The sequence below is a fragment of the Aedes albopictus genome, chromosome 2 (assembly GCF_035046485.1).
Source record: "Aedes albopictus strain Foshan chromosome 2, AalbF5, whole genome shotgun sequence".
Lineage (NCBI taxonomy): Eukaryota > Metazoa > Arthropoda > Insecta > Diptera > Culicidae > Aedes > Aedes albopictus.
The window spans coordinates 396,213,799-396,235,527 of NC_085137.1; the positions used below are offsets into that span (position 1 = coordinate 396,213,799).

At 39.5% G+C, this 21,729-nt stretch overlaps 2 protein-coding genes across 2 annotated transcripts in view; one reads left to right on the top strand and one right to left on the bottom strand.

Moving 5' to 3' along the window:
• The window catches only part of LOC109414878 (DAZ-associated protein 2), a 353,216-nt gene that overhangs the window by 113,820 nt on the left and 217,667 nt on the right, over window positions 1-21,729 (bottom strand). The window lies entirely within an intron of this gene.
• Window positions 13,697-15,172, top strand: LOC109413462 (GDP-mannose 4,6 dehydratase). Its single transcript, XM_019687137.3, has 2 exons — window positions 13,697-13,945; window positions 14,018-15,172. Exons 1-2 carry the CDS (start codon window positions 13,805-13,807, stop codon window positions 15,032-15,034), a joined length of 1,158 nt encoding a protein of 385 aa, XP_019542682.3. The 5' UTR covers window positions 13,697-13,804; the 3' UTR covers window positions 15,035-15,172.

The window sequence follows — 21,729 nt, forward strand, 5'->3', positions numbered from 1 at the left end:
TGCAATGGAATAATTGCCTTCAGTGGTTGGCAAAGAGTCAATCAATCCTAAGGCCGCGCCACGTAGAGAAAGCTTCAGGTACTCGAACTTTTGTACCACGGCCAACGATGCGCGGCGGTGAATTAGCGTGTTGAATTTGTCGAACCACTCCAACCAGTTTTCACCGTGGCCCGAGAATACAGGAAGATCGATGGCTGGTAGCCTCACGCCATCCTTGTTGACAGTACTACCCATAGTCTCCTCTCGGGTTTTGGCTGCAATGGCCTTTTCGAAGGTAGTAAGTCCGTTGACGTAGTAGACTTCCACTTCCTCGCGGCTGGTGCTTTCATCGGGATTCCACTGTTCCAATGTACTTTGTGCAAGATTGTACGCCTTGTAGCACTCCTTGAGCATATCCCGTCGAGTTTCAAGGGCCAATCGATCAGCTTGAAAGTTGGTCATTGTATTGATGATACCGTTTATTCTTGATACGGCATGATTTCGTTGCACGGCGATACGGTCGTAATCCGTTTGCACAACGTACACGACTGGACTTGCGGGACTGGAAGGTTCGCCTTCGACGTCGTCTCGTTGGTTCTCGTCGTCTGACATTTTGTACCTGTGAATCGGTAAATATGTAAAATTCTCTCGCATGGATCTCAGTCTTCAACTTTAGGATTGTCTTTGAGCTTTTTTACTAACAGGTGATATGATAAGTAATAATTCATGTAATTATTATTATCAATGATTTACGAACATTTGCTTTGTACAAGTAATGTGCGCCATTTTGAAAAATTGATGACTATTTCCATACGGTAGTCTCTCATGTCTCCATGTTCCAAGTTCATGCTCATCGGCCATTTTAAATTTCTGCCAACCAACATGTCAGCCATCGACCCACGCGTCTTATGAATTCACTTCCAAACACCGGCAACTATATTACATCACTCTTCCGTGTCGAACCAAGCGTCGAGGTTGTATTTTACTAACCTAAAAATTGGTCAATTGCTTAACAAAAACAAGCCTCTCATATCCGTATGCCGATGCGTTTTTAACCCATTTTGTTTAATCGACCCATGCGCCGAAAGAACCAAAAGTATTCGCTAACCCACATGTTAGCCACATTGAATGTTTATATGTTGGTGATTTGTTAAGCCGAAAAAAGCTTCTCAATTCCGTATGCCGATCGATGTCAGCCATTTTGTTTTATCGACCCATGCGCCGAATGAAACTAAATTTTTTGCTAACCCACATGTTAGCCACATTTAATATCAATTTGTTTCGACCCTTGTGCCGAAACATTGCAAATCAAGTTATCTGAAAATCTGAAAACAAATATAAAAGTAAATATTTAATAAAATTACCTGAGGCCGAGCCCCAATCCGGTTCGAAGGACCACTAAAAATGTTTCTCCTTATGATCTCCGCGAGGTGGAGGCGACTGTTGATCGCTTGACGTCTGGGGAAAAAGTGAAGGATGGTCGAGCCGCCACACCAAGAGCAGCTCATAGCACGAAAACTGCACGAATGAGGAAATGAAACACAGACAGGCCCAGGGTCGAATTCAGGTTGCGTTTATTTAGAGAGGTATGGTTGTGTTGTGATACAGTAGGGAGCCCGACTAAAAAGTTATAACCTTCAACAATGCGCAACAGAAAAAATAGATTCAAATTTACTTCGCAGCTGCAACTTCGCATGTGCTTCTAGCGACGACTTCGATTTGGTGGTGCGACGATAATAATAAAGAGTAGCGGCATTTCAACAGGTTTGTATGTGTTTTGTTTGCACTTTTGCAGAAAGTTGAGTTGGCAGGGCAGGGTTGGTAGCGAATCACACTTTCACAGACAAATTCACAGGGTTGGTTCGACCTTTTTTATTATATAATAAAATCATCTAAACTAGTAGTTTCTGACCTATTTTTAAGATTTTTTAACAATTTTCTAAAATAACATTTGAGAAGGGCTTATTTAAATATTAAAAGAAAATATTGAAAAAAAATGGAAATATAGCAAGAAAAAGTTGCAAGCTTTTGCTTATGGATGCTACGAATGGTTTGCTTATTTAAAGACCTCCCCAGAAAGTATGAACGCATAGTGAAAATACTGGCATTCAAAAATTATTTATTGATTATTGACTTTACATACTTGCCCAAACGTTCTGTATACAGGACCTGCGATGCGACAGCGCCTTCAATTTTGACATCGACAGTACTTTTTAGTTGGGCTTTGCCCCAACCAGCGAACATCTAACCATCCAGGCAGCCCATCTCATGAACCCCCAACGAACGCCGACTGTACATAAAATTCTAAGGTATATTTGAACCCACGTATCGTTATTAATCACCCCTTCTCATTCCTCAACAGTCACAAGGACGTCAAGCCGGTGCATAAGCAATCAACCCAAAGCTTGTTCCGATGAATGCGCACGATCTGGATTGGATCCTGCGGAGAGAAGAGGGCGAGGGCAAGGTGCACTGCGAAGAGTACGGCCGGATGCTGAATGCCGATCTAAGCAAGATCTGCATGAGGGACAAATAGTATAATGGACTTATTGTAAAAATTCTGATTTTTTCCATTCCTTTAATTTGACTGCAATAGTTTTATCGCAGAGTTTTATCATCAAACTCTTTTGAGCCGTAGAGCCATCTTTTGCATTTGGTAGCTTTGTAAGTTCTTTTAATATAGGTTCGCTCTTTAAACCTGGAATACATGCATGCGTTTGAATCAAATTCTATATTGTATGTTGTATTCCACAAGCTGTAGTTCATCAAATGTCTTTAAGTGCTGCAATAATGGTGAAACACGCTGTAATGTTACATTTGTACCTCATCACCCACTAAATGCAGCTACATTAGTGGACTAATAACACTTAGCGCGCTTCGGCACGGTTCCATCATGCCGCTTATAGTGTTGCCACATATAATGCTTAGTCTGCTAAACCCAGTTATCTGGCTGGGGGCATGGGAGCCTAAATTTCGACCATCAATGCAATCAGATGTTATTTGAACTACAAAATGAGCGATCCAAATATTTGAAGAACTATTAAAACTATATAGAAGCTTGTGTATAGTCAACATTTAACGAACCTAATCTATGCAATATTTTGCATTTTAACACTTCGAACGATCTTCAAGTATAGGTTCAAGTATACTACATCGAGTATTTTTAAGTGCTACAATGAAGGTTAAGCACGCTGTAATGTTACTTTTGTACCTCATCACCCACTAAATGCAACTACATTAGTGGTCTAATAACACTTAGCGCGCTTCGGCACGGTTCCATCATGCCGCTTATAGTGTTGCCACATATAATGCTTAGTCTGCTAAACCCAGTTATCTGGCTGTGGGGCATGGGAGCCAACGCTTCAACCATCAATGCAATTAGACATTACTCTATTTACTACATGAGAGATCCAAATATTTGATAATTGTTCGATCTGTTTTTGAAATGTAGCTTAAAATATACAAGCTTCTAGTCCAAATGCATAATAATAGTTCAATTTCGCTTCATTCAGGATTTGCTCAAGCAGTTTATATTTTTTGTTAAGTTAAACTTAGAGGCTTGCTTAGAGGTTGCAGTTAGAATTTTCTGTTTCGCAATAGAAAACAATTTCCTTGACAATTTCCAAACCATTCGATTTAATGTAAATATAGTGCAAAACAGTATGTTCTGCATCACAATAAACAACAATTCCAAAACAATTGAATCTAACGTGGAGCCAGTAATAAAGTCACTGCTCAAAGCAACATGTTTACCGTACATTTCACTGTTTAGAACAACTTAAAAACATAAGAATCTTCTGTATTACGATAGAAAACAATTCCCACACCATTGAATCAATTGTGGAACCAGTAGTGAAATCACTACTCAGAACAATACGTTTACCGTTCGATTCACTGTTTGAAACAATTCGAAAACATAAGAATCTTCTGTATCAAAATAGAAAACAATACCCACACAATTGAATTCAATGTAAAAACAGTACAAACAGTATGTTCTGCTTCACAATAGAAAACAATTTCAATACAATTGAATCAAATGTGGAACCAGAAATAAAATTACTACCCAAAACAATACGTTTACTGAGCATTTCACTGTTTGAAACAATTCGAAAACATAAGAATCTTCTGTATCACATTAGAAAACCATGCCCAAACCATTGAATCTAATGTAAAATCAAAGTTTAAAACAGTATGTTTTCGGCTTATTTAACTGTTCAAAACAATACAAATACATAAAAATCTTCTGTATATTTGATACCACGTATCAGTATTACCAACATTTCATTTACATTAGAATCTTATGTTTTGCGAAAAAATATGTATGGAAAAAAGTCCTTTTTTGTATTGTTACGATACTTAACAACCTATACAATTCAATGTGAAATCCTCATTCACATTTGATTATATTGTTAGAAACATTTGATTCTATTGTTTTTCTATTGTTATTTTAACATTGAATTCTATTGTGAGAGCATGGTTTTCAATGGTACTGTCACATTAGAATCCTATGTTTTTCTATTGTATTTTTATCCGGGCTACACTAAAAATAATCCGCATCTATTTTGCATATGCCGCGCACATAGATTTTTGCAATCAAGCTTTGCCCATGATTTTCATTAGCTTCGCACATAAAACCAGATTTCTGGCGGCTCTTAGTTTCTACATGCAATGCAAATAAATATCAAAGGTCTGTACTATTTCATTTAAAAGGTCAACCTATTAAATTTTATGTGTGATCACAAATAAACACTACATGTGATTTTCCAAAAATAAAAAAAATCAGATTATTTTTTACGCTAAAATATACAAGAATATATTTAGTTACTCTAAATTATACATTGTTAAGTATTTGCTTGGATCATTCCAAAGCAATGTTCCTGTTAGCAGTTGATCCGGGCCAAACAAAACAGCAACTCGGTGTGGACGATCGGATACGGTCAGAGATACGGTCAAACTTTTGCTTCTGCTGTTTCCGTGGATGGCGTGCACAATTCCGGAGCTGGTGTTCTGCAAACGAGGTGCCGTTTTCTGGTACCTCGGACTTCTGCGGGCCGGAATCTTTTCCCCGGAAGATCACGGTGGTGCGAGCATCACTGGAGCTGCTATTTTACGTCGCTGCAAGGCCAATCTGCCAGCACCTCCAACTTGGACAAAGTTTATAATATGAAAACCCTGAAAGAAAGCATTTATTAGAATCAAATACTACTTTATTCGCTAAGAAGGAATACTTACGGAATCTTTTCTTCGAACAAAGATCCGGCAGATTTCGTCTACATTTAGGTTTAGGCCAGATTCGGAAAACACTTGGGAAAGTTCGTTTTTGGTCACTTTGACCAGCTTTGACGCGTCGTTAGCTCGATCTGGTAAAATCTAATAATCTCGCAATTTATGTATCGATACATAGAATATAAGGAAAAAAGATTAAAATACGCTACCTTCAAAAAAACTGCAGCAATCCGACCGGAAGGTCCTGGTAAAATATCGATTGTTAACTCCAGTCGCCGTCAAGAGTCGTTCTTGCTTCACCATTTTTCCGTTACTGAATGTTTTGAATTATCAATCGATACACTCAAAATTTTAATTCGATTAATATAGGATGTAAATGCATTAGTTTTAGATTTCATAGCAGTACATATGAAAATTATGTGCATCATAATTATAATCAATACAAACATTTTACAATCTAAATGCCGCATATAAAATAGAGATTTGTTGAATCGATTCGCTTTTATCTGATATTCGCACATAAAAAATAATGGAGTTTTCATTTCAGTGTAGGTGAAACTATAGATAGTAGAAAACATAGATCCGTCGATGATGAATCCGTTGTATCCAAACGAACTGTCAAAATTTGTATCCAAACGAGCATGACGTCACGATTCCAATAACAACAATGGAGCGCATGACGTCATATTCAACAGTCGCATTCCTGAAAAATACTATTCGCACGCTTGAAACATTTCACTCAGTGATGTCCGCAGATCTATGTTTACTCTACTATCTATAGGTGAAACCTAACGTCGGACGTAGTGCGCTGGACAGCGGACCTGGCCCTATATCCAGCGCACTATACCGCACTATATATTCGCACGCTTGAAACATTTCACTCAGTGATGTCCGCAGATCTATGTTTACTCTACTATCTATAGGTGAAACCTAACGTCGGACGTAGTGCGCTGGACAGCGGACCTGGCCCTATATCCAGCGCACTATACCCGACGTACGTCCGACACACGGTTTAGGAGAAAAATCGATTTTCGCGTGTCAAAAATTCCGATTTTCAACTACACGAACAATATTTTTGTAATAATTAGCGAAAAAGCCGTAACCAACAAAATGTACACAATTTGAGTAATTGCAGGAGTGAAAAGCAGCTAGATTTAATTGTCTTCAAAATGCTCACAAAGTTTCCTTGATATCACTTTTCTAACTATTGAAAATCACTGATTGAGTGAAAGACGAGGTGAAAGACGTAATCCCATTCTATTCCAAACGAACAAAAACAAGAATTACGCCTTCTACTCCTTTGTTTTGTTTGGTGTTTTGTTTACGAAAGTGAAAGGCGAAACTGAAATCAACACGTAAACACGACGATAGTAGAAGGCGAAACTGAAATCAAAACGTAAACACGGCGAAAGCAAATGGCGAAATTCTGTCAAAATCATAAACAAGGCGAAAAGTAAAAGGCGATTCTGAAAATGATATCGATTCGAGGCGCATAGTATTGGGCGAAATTAGCATTCTAAGGTATCAATTCAGGCGTAATTGAATAAATGCAAATTTTAGTGCAAAAAATATCAAATTCGTGCAGTGTTATTAAAAAACAAGAAACTATGTCAGAACTGTATCAATTAACCTTATTTAAGTTGAATTATTCCAAGAATTATTCTGTATTACTTCTAAATAGGAATTAAAATTTAATCAGCAAAATTCAGTTGTTGTTTTCGCATTGTTATTGCTTTGTTAGTTTTTTTTTTTATCTAGTTCATTTATTTGGGGCTCAATCGCGTATAACGCTTTACGGAGCCGAGGATCTTTCTTTGTACTTAATAGTATACATTATACAGAGTAATAACTTTTTAATGATATCTGTTAGTAATGGGTGGTAGCCAGGGTACTCGTGGCAGCTCGAGGTTAGAAGGTCACATTTTGAGGGATGGACAGGGTAAGGATTGGGCCAAAGGTTTCACTGCTGGTCATCCGGGGGTGAATCGCATCTTACTAGCGTATTCGGTGCCTTGTGGTGTTGGTACCAACTTGTTGTGGGACTTGGTCTTCCGGATGGTCAGGAGCAGCTTGGTAACACAAAGAGGACAAAACAGAGAAAAAAAAACTGGAGAAGAAAACACAAGCAAATTAAACTTTTATACCAGCAGAGCGGAGAAAGTCGAAAATACATCCCATGTATGTGACATCGCGGGTCCCCAACACATCTCTCACAAGAACAAAGGGTTGTCTACCTCGGGCCTCAAGGGTATCCAAAAGTAGCGCTCTGGAGGCGTCATTATCCGGGCATTGCCAAACTACGTGGTCGATGTCATCATAACCGGAACCGCACTTAGTACAAACATTGCTCAACGCGAGGTTAACCCTGTGTAAATGCGCGTCTAGCGAGTAATGGTTGGACATAAGTCTTGACATCACGCGAATGAAATTGCGACTTACATCCAGACCATACCACCACACTCGCAAAGAAACATTAGGAATAATGGAATGTAACCACCGTCCCAGCTGGCCATCTCGCCAATCATTTTGCCAACTTTGAAGAGAACTCTGGCGAACAAAATGGAAAAATTCATCATGTGAAATTCTTCTATCATAGATCTCACCTTCCTGTGCGCCCACCTTTGCGAGAGAGTCCGCCTTCTCATTGCCATAAATTGAGCAATGCGAGGGGACCCATACAAAGGTAATCTTGTATGATCTTTCGACCAGTGCACCCATCTGCTCCCTTATTTTTGTAAGAAAGTAAGATGAATGTTTAACAGGTTTCATCGACCGGAGTGCCTCAATCGAACTAAGGCTATCCGAGAAGATGAAGAAATGGTCTACGGGCATGTTGGAAATCATCCCCAAAGCGAAGTTGATTGCTGCCAGCTCAGCAACATAAACCGAACAAGGTTCCTGAAGTTTGCGGAAGGCGGTGAAATTTTCATTGAAAACACCGAAACCAGTGGATCCATTTATGCGAGACCCATCAGTGAAGAATCTCTTACAGGAATTGACATTTTGGTACTTTTCTTTAAAAATGCGAGGAATAGATATACATCGAAGTTGATCTGGTATTCCATGAATAGCTTGTTTCATGGACAGATCGTATTTAACAGAGGTACTGTCATTAGTGAAGTGTACACGGGGAGGATTATAACTTGGTAGGCTTATGTCAGATGACATGTAGAACAGATAGATTCTCATGAATTTTGATTGAGTGTTCAGACTGAGCATTTCTTCGAAGTTTTCAATGACAAGTGTGTTGCTCACTCCACACTTGATAAGTAACCTTAGCGAGAGCTCCCAGAATCGGTTCTGGAGAGGTTTCACCCCTGCCAGGACCTCAAGGCTCGCATTATGCGTTGAGTGCATACAGCCGAGAGCAATACGCAAACAACGGTATTGAATTCGTTCCAACTTTATTAGGTGGCAGTTTGCTGCTGAGTGGAAGCAGAAAGAGCCATACTCAATAACAGAGAGAATAGTCGTTTTGTAAAGTTTTATGAGGTCTTCCGGGTGAGCACCCCACCATGTTCCGGTAATTGTGCGTAGAAAATTGATCCTTTGTTGACATTTTTGCACCAAATACTTGATTTGGGTACCCCAAGTGCCTTTTGAATCAAACCAGACCCCAAGGTATTTCGAAGTCAAAGACTGGTCGATTTCTATTCCCAAAAGATTGAGTTTCAGTTGGGCTGGGTTCCGCTTTCTAGAAAACACAACCAATTGAGTTTTTTGCGGAGAAAACTCGATCCCTAAATCTCTTGCCCAGATTGACAGATTATTTAGAGAATTTTGCAATGGTCTTTGCAAAATTTCTGCGTGTGGGCCTTTTAGAGAAACCACAGCATCATCTGCAAGTTGTCTTAGCGTGCATTGTCCTTCCAAGCAACTATCAATGTCTTTCACGTAAAAATTATAAAGCAAGGGACTTAAACATGAGCCTTGGGGTAGGCCCATGTAACTAATTCTGGAAGTTGTCAGTTGTCCGAGATTGAAACTCATATGTTTTTCTGACAGCAAGTTATACAAGAAATTATTTAAAATTCCTGGAAGTCCACTATTGTGCAGTTTTTCTGACAATATTCCTATGGAAACTGAATCAAAGGCGCCCTTAATATCCAAGAAAACTGAAGCCAGTTGCTCCTTTTCCGCAAAGGCCAGTTGAATATCTGTTGAAAGCAACGCTAGACAATCGTTTGTTCCTTTGCCCTTGCGAAACCCGAACTGTGTATTTGAAAGCAAGTTATTCGATTCGACCCAATGATCGAGTCGTGATAGGATCATTTTTTCCAACAATTTCCTTAAACATGATAACATAGCAATTGGGCGGTATGAATTATGATCAGACGCTGGTTTACCAGGCTTTTGAATAGCTATTACTTTGACCTGTCTCCATTCATGCGGAACGATGTTGTTCTCCATGAATGAGTTGAACAGGTCCAGTAATCGTCTTTTCGCGATATCTGGGAGATTCTTTAGAAGATTGAACTTGATCATATCGCGTCCCGGAGCGGAATTGTTTGATGAAAGAAGAGCCATAGAAAGTTCCAGCATAGTGAAGGGTCTGTCCAGAGAACCGTCTCTTGGGGATGTTTCCCAAGAAATCGGTTGTGCTGGGACTGAGTCTGGGCAGACCTTTTTCGCAAAGCTGAATATCCAACGGTTGGAGTATTCGTCACTCTCATTAGAAGAAGAGCGGTTTCGCATGTTGCGAGCCACTCTCCAAAGCGTTGTCATTGAAGTTTCTCTTGAGAGACCCTCAATGAAGTGTCGCCAATAACTACGCTTCTTCGCTTTCAGCAGGTTTCTCAGCTGTCTTTCGAGCTTTGCGTACTCTTGATAAAGATCTGAGGTACCGTGCCTACGAAAAGTTTTGAAAGCATCAGATTTTTTAAGATACAACTGGGTGCAATCATCATCCCAGCCTAGTGTGGCTGGTCTTCTTTTGAAGGTTGCACTTGGAACACGTCGTTTTTGTGATTCTACTGCACTCTTATATATAAGTTCAGACAGGAATCGATACTCATTCAAAGGTGGGAGGGGATTGAATGATTCGATGCCAAAAGATACCGCTTCTGCATACTTTTGCCAATCGATATTCCTTGTGAGGTCAAAAGGAACCTGAATTGGATGGTCTGACCTTTCACTATTATGCTTTATGGTGGTTATAATGGGTAAGTGATCACTACCATGAGGATCCTCGATTACCTTCCACAAGCAATCGAATGATAGTGAACTTGACCCCAGTGATAGGTCGAGACGACTTTCTTTGCCGTCAGATGCAATACGTGTCACTTCACCTGTATTTAAAATGTTCAAATTGAAATCGTCGCACAAATCATAGAAAATGGCCGCTCTATTATCGTCATATGGTTCGCCCCACCCTGTACCATGTGCGTTCATATCACCCAGAATTAAAACTGGATGTGATAGTGCAGAAACCGCATTCCAAAGATGACGGCGGTTGATTGAAATTCTTGGAGGAATGTAAACGGAAGCTACGCAAAGTTCTTTACCCTTTACGTTTATTTGGCAAGCGACGATTTCTACGCCAGGATGAGTCGCGATTGGAATTCTATAAAATGAGTAAGTCTTTTTGATCCCCAAAAGAACTCCCCCATAATGGTCATCTCTATCCTGGCGTATAATGTTAAAATCGTGGAAGTTGAGTTCATCTTCAGAAGAAAGCCATGTTTCACAAAGGGCAAATATATCACAATCAGAGTTGTGAATCAAAAACTTAAACAGATCTAATTTAGGTTTTAGACTATGACAGTTCCACTGTAGCACAGTGATCATATCTTGTACCTCACTTGATGAATTATCCATCGAAGGATATGATCGCAGCAAGGAGGGGCCATGATTGTGTCAGATTCCGAAGATATTCTTCTACTGTAGGTATAAACATATCAATAATGCCTCTAAGTGTTTCTGGAAGGCTGAGGGCATTATATAAGCGATCCACGAGAACCCTAAAAGTAAACAGTCCTCGCTTGGGTCTAGGAGGCTTACTTGAACTGCGAGGAACTTTGGTAGCTTTTTCCTTGCTACCTTGTCGATTATTTCTCTTTGAAGTGTATTTAACAGGCGGAGACGGGGGTGACAGGTTCTTGCTACAACATGGATCTGAAGCTAGAGGAACCTGATTCTTCGGAGTATTTAAGTTTACCCCGTCTCCTTTAACATTAGGCAAACTTTTGAGGGAAGACTTTAAAAAGACCTTTCGGCGCAATCCCGGGGAAGATGATGACTTCCTTTTTCCAGGTGCGTGTACCTCCGAAAGAGATCCACCCTCATCAGTTTCGCCATCGTCCTGATCATCGGAAGACAACTCCTGATAGGGATTTTCAACTGGGACAGCTGATTCAGACACGGAATCTGGTGTTTTAAAAGATTTCACCATCTCCGCATATGTCTGTTTGGAGCGCTTTATGATAGAGCGACTCTCATTTCGAATGCGTCTTTTGTAAGCCGGGCAAACTTGCAAGTCGTGTGGATCTCCGCCACAGTAGCTACATTTTTCCGCTTCCTGTGTGCAAGAGTCCTCCAAATGAGCTTGGTTGCATTTGCCACAACGGGGCTTGTTGTCGCAAAAGCTATCACTGTGACCAAACTGCTTGCATTTGGTACAATTAAAAACCTTCGGCCTAAAAAGATGCACTGGGTAAAAACCACCATCAATTACAACAAATTCCGGGAGGACGGAACCTGGAAAAGTCACTCGAAAAAACGCTGAAGGCGAGTACACCTTTTTATTTCCTTCCATGGAAACCTTAGATAAGCGTTTACAGTCTAGGATAGCCACATCAGGAATTGACCTATTTTTGAATCGACCAAAGCCGGTCTTGATGTCCTCACATGTCAGCATTTCGTCGAGGATCTTCCCCTCCACCTCCACTTCTCGTGCTGGCACATAGACGGCGTATTCAACAGTAAACGCTTCGTGTTGAGCAATTTCATTTGCTGCTTTGTAGCTAGGTGCGGTAACACGCAGCTTGGATGCTTTCACTTGGTGAATAACGGTCCCAGGATACTTACGCGTCAGCTCTCGAGAAATCGAAAGCATATTCAATGGTTTGCATTTGCGCCGGAAATAGACAACCCAAGGTCCAGGCGAAGATGGCTGATAAAACCGCGTACGAGCAATGATATTATGTTTCCAGTTCAAAACCGAATTAGCGACATTTTTTCTTTGACTTCCGCTGCTTTTGCCTTGCATTGAACACAATGTCGGAAGTGGAGCGCTGTATAGAGCACCAGGTGTACAATACAGCGCCCCACTTCCGACATTGTGTTTAACGCAAGGCAAAAGCAGCGGAAGTCAAAGAAAAAATGTCGCTAATTCGGTTTTAAACTGGAAACATAATATCATTGGGAGGCGTTTCGCCTCCATTTGAAACGTCCATGCGGGAAAAAATCAACCGCAGAAGAGTAAAACGTCAATGAAACAGAAGCAAATCTTTGTAAATTTAATTTATAATGGAAGAAAAAAAACAAGAAAAAAAATCAAAGAAAAAACTGCAAAATATTTTATATCCGATTGCAATACTTATTCTGTAACGCCCTATATGAGTTCAAAACTCGGACTAGGTGAGAGACAGAAAATATGCCTGGGCAACCTTGAACCGACTTTGGTTTGGATGAGCAAAACAAATTCAACACAATGGGGGGCGAATGGATAATAAAAAAGTGCTACTTAGCCGTTCGATGTTCGTTGTAGCTACAGCAGCAAGCCGTCCGCACTGCAGGTAGAAAACAATCCAAGCCGTCTGCTGCCTTTCTGCTGCTGTTGGTGCGGGAATGAATCGACCACTGTTGGCTTATAGTGATGTCGAATTAAACACTGTGGCACGATACTAGTTGACTTTAAGTCAAGCTAGTTCGCTTCCTTCACTAAGCGCACACACCTATGACACTATTTTGCACTGTTAATTGGGGATAACTTGATAGCAAAACTGATCAAAAACCCACACGTGCGGTGGGGCAAAAAGATCAAATAATAAAACTGTTGCAAACAAGTGCCGCGTGTGGAGACCGGGAACCCCGGGAACCTGTCGACCGACTCGTTCAAGCGCTCGGTAAGGAATGTTGCTTTGTTAGTTACGCCCTATTCGCGAATTACTCCCGATTTATTTATAAATATTGTTCGTGCAGTTGAAAATCGGATTTTTTGACACGCGAAAATCTGTTTTTCTCCTCAAACGTGTGTCGGGCGTACGTCGGGCACAGTGCGCTGGATAGAGGGCCAGGTCCGCTGTCCAGCGCACTATGTCCGACGTTAGGTTTCACGTATGGATTTTGAGAAAATTCGATTGTCGGGTGTGGGGAATCTTCGGGTTTCAACCGCGACGACAATAGCACCGCCGCAAAAACGAAAACGACATGAGTGTGGCTGTCTCCTCTCTCTTAGCTGTGGACCAGCCTAATGTACCAGTGTCATGTTTGCTGCGTACCTGTTCACGATATAAATACTTTGTCCGTCCTTCTGATAACAAAAACAAGGGCGTCGAGCCGCCGAATGTAAATAACACGTCAACCGCAGTTTTTATTGAACACTTATCCCACAAAACGAAAAATTTTCTTGAAAAATCAGTTTACTAGCCAGAAGGAAATGTCCCAAGAAAACGGCTCCAACAAGAAACGACGGTTGTCCTTGGAAAACCATTTGGCAAGTACCGAATCGGAAGGTAGCAGCCATTCAGCTGCGGATCCCAATCGCCGGGTGGCGTTGATTACCGGTATCACCGGGCAGGTAAGTTTTTCACTAATAATTCTTCATAAATAACGCGTTCTATGGTTTTATGGAATTTGTTTCATGTACTAGGATGGATCCTACTTGGCGGAATTTCTGCTGAAGAAGGATTACGAAGTGCATGGAATCATACGACGGGCCAGCACGTTCAACACTTCGCGGATTGAACACCTGTATGCCGACCCGCATAGCCACAAACAGGGCAAAATGAAGCTCCATTATGGTGACATGACCGACAGCAGTTGTCTGGTGAAAATAATATCCAGTGTACGCCCGTCGGAGATTTACAACCTGGCCGCGCAGAGCCACGTGAAAGTGTCGTTCGATTTGAGTGAGTACACGGCGGAGGTGGATGCGGTGGGGACGTTGCGACTGCTGGATGCCATCAGGACTTGCGGGCTGGAGAAATGCGTGCGGTTCTACCAGGCCAGTACATCGGAACTGTACGGAAAAGTCGTGGAAACGCCTCAGAATGAGAAGACACCGTTCTATCCGCGATCTCCGTATGCCTGTGCCAAGATGTACGGCTACTGGATTGTGATCAACTATCGGGAAGCATACGGGATATTTGCCTGCAATGGGATCCTGTTCAACCACGAGTCGCCCCGGCGAGGTGAGAATTTTGTGACGAGGAAAGTAACCCGGTCGGTGGCGAAAATTTCGCTCAATCAAATGGAATGCTTGGAACTGGGAAATCTGGACTCCAAGCGAGACTGGGGTCACGCACAAGATTACGTGGAGGCTATGTGGATGATGCTACAGCAGCCGGAACCGCAGGATTACGTGATTGCTACGGGCGAGTGTCACTCGGTAAGGGAATTCGTTGAGGAATCCTTCAAGCACATTGGGCGCGAAATCGAGTGGCGAGGATCCGGAGTGGAGGAAGTGGGAGTGGAAAAGGGAACCGATACCGTTCGAGTTCGGATCAATCCCAAGTTCTTCCGGCCAACGGAGGTGGATTTGCTGCTCGGTGATGCCAGCAAAGCGAAGCGGGAACTGGGTTGGTCGCCGAAGGTGTCGTTTCTGCAGCTGGTTGCCGACATGATGGTGGCCGATATTGAGCTGATGAAGAAGAATCCAAATGCTTAAGGTACTTTTAGAGAAAAGTATTGCCGCGTTGCATTATTCTCTGGGTTGCGGTGCAACCCTATAATTATATGGACCTTTTAAATGTAGACATTCCTTGTGCAAAGTTTAAAGAAAATATTATTTCATCTAACTATCCAACTATGTAGTTAATATAGTATATCTGGCTGTTTTTCGAAAGTTCCATTTGTCCATACTATTATCTAGAGCTCTTGATAATTTTCTACCCTCATTTTAGACCAGTATTTCTGCAACTTTAATGAAAGTTATTGGAAGGCATGCCTGCAGGCTATGTAATTATGATAACAATATTGCAAATTTCACTCCAAATGGGATTATCACACTATTTTTGGTAAACCTTAAAAGTGTGATAAAAGTGTACCTTTGACTTGGATCGTCTTGATGTCTTCGGTGCACTTATTCCTTGATTTAGGTACAAGGAATAAGTGCACCGATGACTCCATCTCGATTATCTTGCAAATCTTTTACGTAGCATCCTCGGTAGCACCAGAGTAATAATAAAAAAACAGGCGAAATTCTTAACAAATATCATACTATTATTCCAACAGACTTCTTTTTTATATTATTAAATTGAAACTTTGAGAGAATCGATTAATTCAAAAATAGAAGCTTATGAAGCAATTTCTAGATAGAATTTCTTGTCAAAAAAAGGGTGTTTCACAAATTTCTCAAACTATTTCTTCAAGTACTTCAAGAAATTACAAAGATATGCCATTGAGAATTAGACGAACTTAACTAAAGCTAATTTAAAGCGGATTTAGGAAAGCCGTCGAGTTTCATTTCAAATTGCCTGCTGTTAATATTAGAAAGTTTTATCTTCACCTCAGAAGTCTCTCACAATTGCAAATTGGTTTTGTACTACTAGGACAGACAAACAGATATAGTACTCTCAATTGCAATCATTGCATGATTTATCGGTCATTTTATAAAATGAAGTGTGATTAAGACTGTGCTCGCATGTGTCATGGTGGCGCTACTGTGTCTACATCCAGGGCTGTTACAAAATTTCCAAAATCCTAACTGCGAAAATTGCGACTCCTCAAATAAAATCCGCGATTTAGAAAACAAATCCGCGACACTAATAAAACGAAACAAATTTTTATCAAAATATGAACATTTTGCAAAATATGTCCATCAAATACTGTTAGCTGGCTTGACGATGAGCAAGACGTAGATACTGATTAGAAAGATTTTTTCGCAGAAATTAAAAAATATCAGATGAACTTTAACAGTTTTAAAGAGATGTCCAAATGGGCAGAATATCTTTCAATGACAAAATACCGTAGGTTATTTTTTTAGAAGGCAAATGCACTAAAATGTGAGCTACTACACTTATCGAAACATAGTACGATTTGATTCATGAAAATTTTGAAGAGCTAAGAATATTTCATTTTTTCTACATCCTTTACAATATCTAGACCATTCGATGCCAATGGGTTAGAGGGATTGAAAATGGATTAAAATAGTATTTGAAATATTGTAACAAATACTGTGCAGTTCTAAGTTTTGGACTATTTGTGGTTATCGAATTGTTATGTTCAAAATTAGGTGTCATGAAAGTCAAATTTGAAATTATTTTTAATATTTAATAAATCAGCAAAACAAATCTTGTAACCAAGGCCTTTCAAAATAACTTGTCTGATCGATTGCAGAAGAGCAGTTCAAATACTTACTTTCAAATAATTTTGAAAACACTTTTACCAATAACCCATTAAAATAAATAATAGAAAAGCAGAGGTGATGTACCTCTATTGATAAATTTATTTTTATTTAAGTTTTCACCAAGGCTATTACAGGTATTTGATAAAGAACTTCTGTAATGGTGCCACCATCAATTCCTTTGAGGATAGCAACAAGTTTGCGAAATTTTCACTGAAAAAATCCTCAGTTGCATAAAAAAAAATTTTCCTACAAGGACTCTTCAAAAGATTCCCACCAGGGAAGCAGAATGTCCTATACTGCCCCCACTCGCATAACAGTCCCATTTGCAAAAAGTAGGAATTGAGAAAACGGCATTTGAAGTTTGAAAACTTGTTTCCATATAAAACTTTGAAAAATCGCCAAAATTTGAAAAATATTTCGATCATCTCGAAACTTTCACAGATTGCTTTGCACATGAATATATAACTGTAAAAAATATTACAATCATTACAAAGTTGTTCAGTTTTGTGTTACGTAACACAAAAATCCATGATGGGACTGTTATGCGGGTACTTTTGATATGGGACGCTCATAACTTGGTATTTTTTTCACACATTGACATAAAAATTCGTAATTTTTATTATTGTTTTTGGAAGTACATAAAAAATGATGACTATTCATAACGTTAACTCAAAAGTGATGAAAAGTCAAATGGGACTGTTATGCGAGTGGGGGCAGTATAGCATAGCGAATGAACCAGAAATTTAAACAAACATTGTTCCTATGATTTCGTTAAAAAATATTGCGATATAAACAAGAGTTCTATCTGAAATAGCTACAAGGGTGTCTTTGGAATTTAAATTCTCTTATGCAAAAGAAAATCATCAAAGGATCCGTTCAACAATATTTATTGATTCGTCGAAAGTTCTCCATGGATTCCAGCAAGATTCTTTAAGTGTTCTCTTAAAAGCTCTTCCAGGAATTCCTCTAGATATCATGTAGACAATCACTGTAAAAGTTTTTGTTCTAAGAATTTTACTTGGCATTTTCCCAAGAATTCTAGAAACTACCGGAAAAAAAAATAGTATTTTAGAAACATGTTCCAATAAGGTGTCAATTATATGAACATTTTTGAAAATAATAACCTTGTGTTCAAAAAGGCGCACTTTTGTTTATAGAATAGATTATTTACCTTTATCAAGAATTGACAGTTTTTACATTAAACTAAAAGCACAGAGAAGGCATTTTCGAAAGTAATTGTTTATTATCTTAAATTGTTTAAACAAAGTTCTAAATAAATTATAATCAACTTCAGGCTTACTTTAAATAATGTTAGTATAGGTTGGCATCGTCAATTAATTCAAAGAATATTTAATAAAGTTTGTAGGTTCACATCAATCAAATAAATCATTTTGAATGTTTACATGGTATCATTTTAAAGTTGAAACACCTAAAAAAAGTTTAAAGATCTACGACATTCGCGCCCTACTTCAAACAAATCCGCGAGAATCACGACCATTTTTTTGTGATTCGCGAAATCCGCGATTCAGAAGGAAGATAAAACCGTGACAAATCCGCGAAAATCGCGAATTTCGCGAAAACCGCGAAATTCGCGACAGCTGTAACAGCCCTGTACATCTCCTCTTACATTTGGGGACAAGTGAACGCGACACCGATCAATAATTGATACCTACATGGAGTCAAGGGATACCACACCAGTAAATGCTTCGGATTGAGCATTATAGATGGTGCTAGGATGATTCCCAACGATGTTTCTAAGCAAATTTCTTCTAAGTATGTAATATGTCTGTTTGTCTGTACTAGTAGTATTTCAGAAAATTTATCAATTTCGAGGAAATCCATGTATACGGATGACTGAAAAATGCATATGGCATTATTGGAGGAATCCTTAGATAAAACATCTGGATGAATCCTTGAAGAATTTAACAGACATTTTTGAAAAACTATTAGTGGCGGAATCCTAGAAGGAAAATTCGACTGATATTCTTTGAACAACCCTGTCAGGGATTCCTGGAGGAATAGAAGGAAAAATTCTTGGAGGAATTCATAGAAAAATGCTTGGAGCTGTCCCAGGAACCTCTGAACGAAGCTCTAGATAATTTTATAGAGGAATCCCTGTTTAAACTCTAAACGAATCTAAACGAGTATCTGCGAGAATTTCTGGAACAATCTTTAAATGAATTTCTGCAGGAATGTTAGGATTAATTTGTGGAGGAAAAAAAAAGAAAACCCAGTCGGATTCCTAGAGGAATTCCTGAGAATTAAAAACAGTAGGTAAATGCTTGAGGAATTTTATTATTTAGGAATTTATGCTGAAATTTTTGGCAAAACATTGGCAAGCTTTTTTTTTAAGATGAAACTTTAGAGAATACAAATATGGCCAACACAATGACCGCCTTGAGTCCTTACTCAAGTTTTCAAGAACACTCTTAATAATTCGTAAACAAATGCTTCTGATTTAGATTATCTGCCTCTTTTAGCAAATAAGCAAACCATAGTTTAGCTTAGGCTGACTGTTTCATCATCTGAAATAGCTCAAACAATAATTTGAGATGCTTCAGTTTGATGGATTACTTAGGTACATAGTACAGTTCATGGATAACATAACATAGAATTGCACCTAACCCAACTCTGCATGAGCAGATTTTGCCATGAGTTGACTGATTGGCATGTGTGTCAGATGAGGAGTCTCCATTTGATCTTCTTTGCACTTTTGAGTGTTCCTTCGCAAACTTTGCGTATTCAGGCGTCCCTGCTCAACAAACTAGGGAACCTGTAATAATTGGTTGCGACCACATTTTATGGATAACTCGCTTCCATTGCTACTCCAAGGGAACGTCCATAAATTACGTCACGCAAAAATCGACCATTTTCAACCCCCCCCCTCCCCCCTATGTCACACTTTTTGTATGGGACCTCTGAAATTTTTGTATGGGTCGTCACACTTTGCTGAACCCCCCCTCCCCCCTCAAAGCGTGACGTAATTTATGGACGCTCCCCAAGAGAGTTTTATTGTGGTTTTGTTACTACAACGCCCTTCATTGTGATATTGTCGTCGCGGTTGAAACCCGAAGTTTCCCCACACCCGACAATCGAATTATCTCAAAATCCATACGTGAAACCTAACGTCGGACGTAGTGCGCTGGACAGCGGATCTGGCCCTCTATCCAGCGCACTGTGCCCAAGGTACGTCCGACACACGGTTTAGGAGAAATATCGATTTTCGCGTGTCAAAAATTCAGATTTTCAACTGCACAAACAATATACCAAAGCTATTGCTTTGAAAGAAGCTTGTCCTCTTCGGTCTGTGCGGACCGCAAGAGGTATTCCTGAATGGAACTCTGACCTGTTCAAGTTCAAAATATCTTCGGATAAACCAGTCATTTGTATAACTACGAATCTTTAGCTTTTACCCCGAGGATTGTAGCTATAGAATCGATTTAGTGGGCATTAAAAAGCTCTGCTTACTTCAAATCTCCAGGAGCAAATGGGGCTTTATCCTATTTTTCTCCAGACGGATTTGAATTTTTCAAACATGTTTTGAACTCTTGTAGTTTTCTATTGGGTATTTTCATGGCGTGAAATTACTTGATAGGTTTATCCCGAAAAAGTGCGTGCGTTGTATAAAGAAAGAATGAGTTCCAGATTTATCTGGTTATCTCGTTCTTTATGAAATGCTTGAAACGCATTGTCGATTACACTAGTTTACAGCATTTTTGAACTCGGTAAGCTGATGATCATTTTTGGTGTAGAATCATGCCCTGAGTTCGAAAACGCGAAAGAAAAAAATTACAGTAGAGCGGAAATTTTTTCGACTTTCCATACAAGGTTGATGATTTCAAATCGATTTTTGTTCTATTTTTAAGCAAAGTCGCTCACTTCAAACATCTCATTCTCCGTAATCAATGCTCCGATTGAGCTGAAATTTTTACTGTAACTCGCCTACATATGATATGTCAAATAAACGTCGAGAAAGAATTTTTAAGTTGGTTTTTTCTTATTGAAAAAAATACGTTTCTTCAAAAAAATTTAAGAATTTTGCTAAAATTTAAGAAGATCGTCCCTAAAACTCGCCAATATCTTGAATTTCATCAATCTGTCGCAAAACCTGTATTCAGATGATCGAATGGTATTGTATTCAGCTTTCAATTTATGGAAAAAGATTTAAAATTGGCTGAACAAAGCGCAATATATTTGAATTTTAGTAAATTACATATTTTGAAAAGTTGCAAAACTCGATATTGAGCTAAAACTCAAAAACTGTTCTACTTAAAATTTTTTGAAGGTTGGTTTCGAAATCAGCACTAAATTATGCTTCAAAAGTTTTGGTCGTTGACAGAAGTTCATGACTTTCGTTTTATTTTGTAAACTTGTGTTATCACATCTGTGATGTTCGTCTGGCTAACATGCCTGTTCATGAGAACTCACATGCCTCCCAATTTGGGATGTGACGCTTTTACACAAAGGTGTATACGTTTTCAAGAAAGCACTCGCTCGAACGTAGTTTTTGCTTGGGTGATTTCTTGAATAATGAGGATGCTTTCGATGACGTGCCGTGCCTTTCAATGTCATTTTGGAAGTCGCATGCCGTCGCAAGATACCTCCAATGAGCTATAGGCTCTCTTTATGCTTATGCGTTTTACAGTGTTTTTTTCAGGGCACTGATTAACCTCGTTGTGGTATGTGCTATGAGCTCTCGTTACGCTTATGCGTTCATTCCCTCTTCTATGGCACCCCATCCTATTTTATCACCTTTCCCTTTCCTAATTCCCATCCCTTGTCCCATTCTCCCTCAGGTAAATGATGAAATAGGCTTGTATGTATGGCGATGACACAAATGTCCCGAATGGAGGATAACGTACCTCTGGAGCCGGCCTTCTGATACCTGATTATGTCAAGTGACCTTATGCCTAACGACCTTAATGCCAAATGACATAGATCTCCAAAAACGCATTATTGAAGAAATTCTCAAAACATTGACCAAAAATTGTTACAGGTACCATTCAGTCTAATAA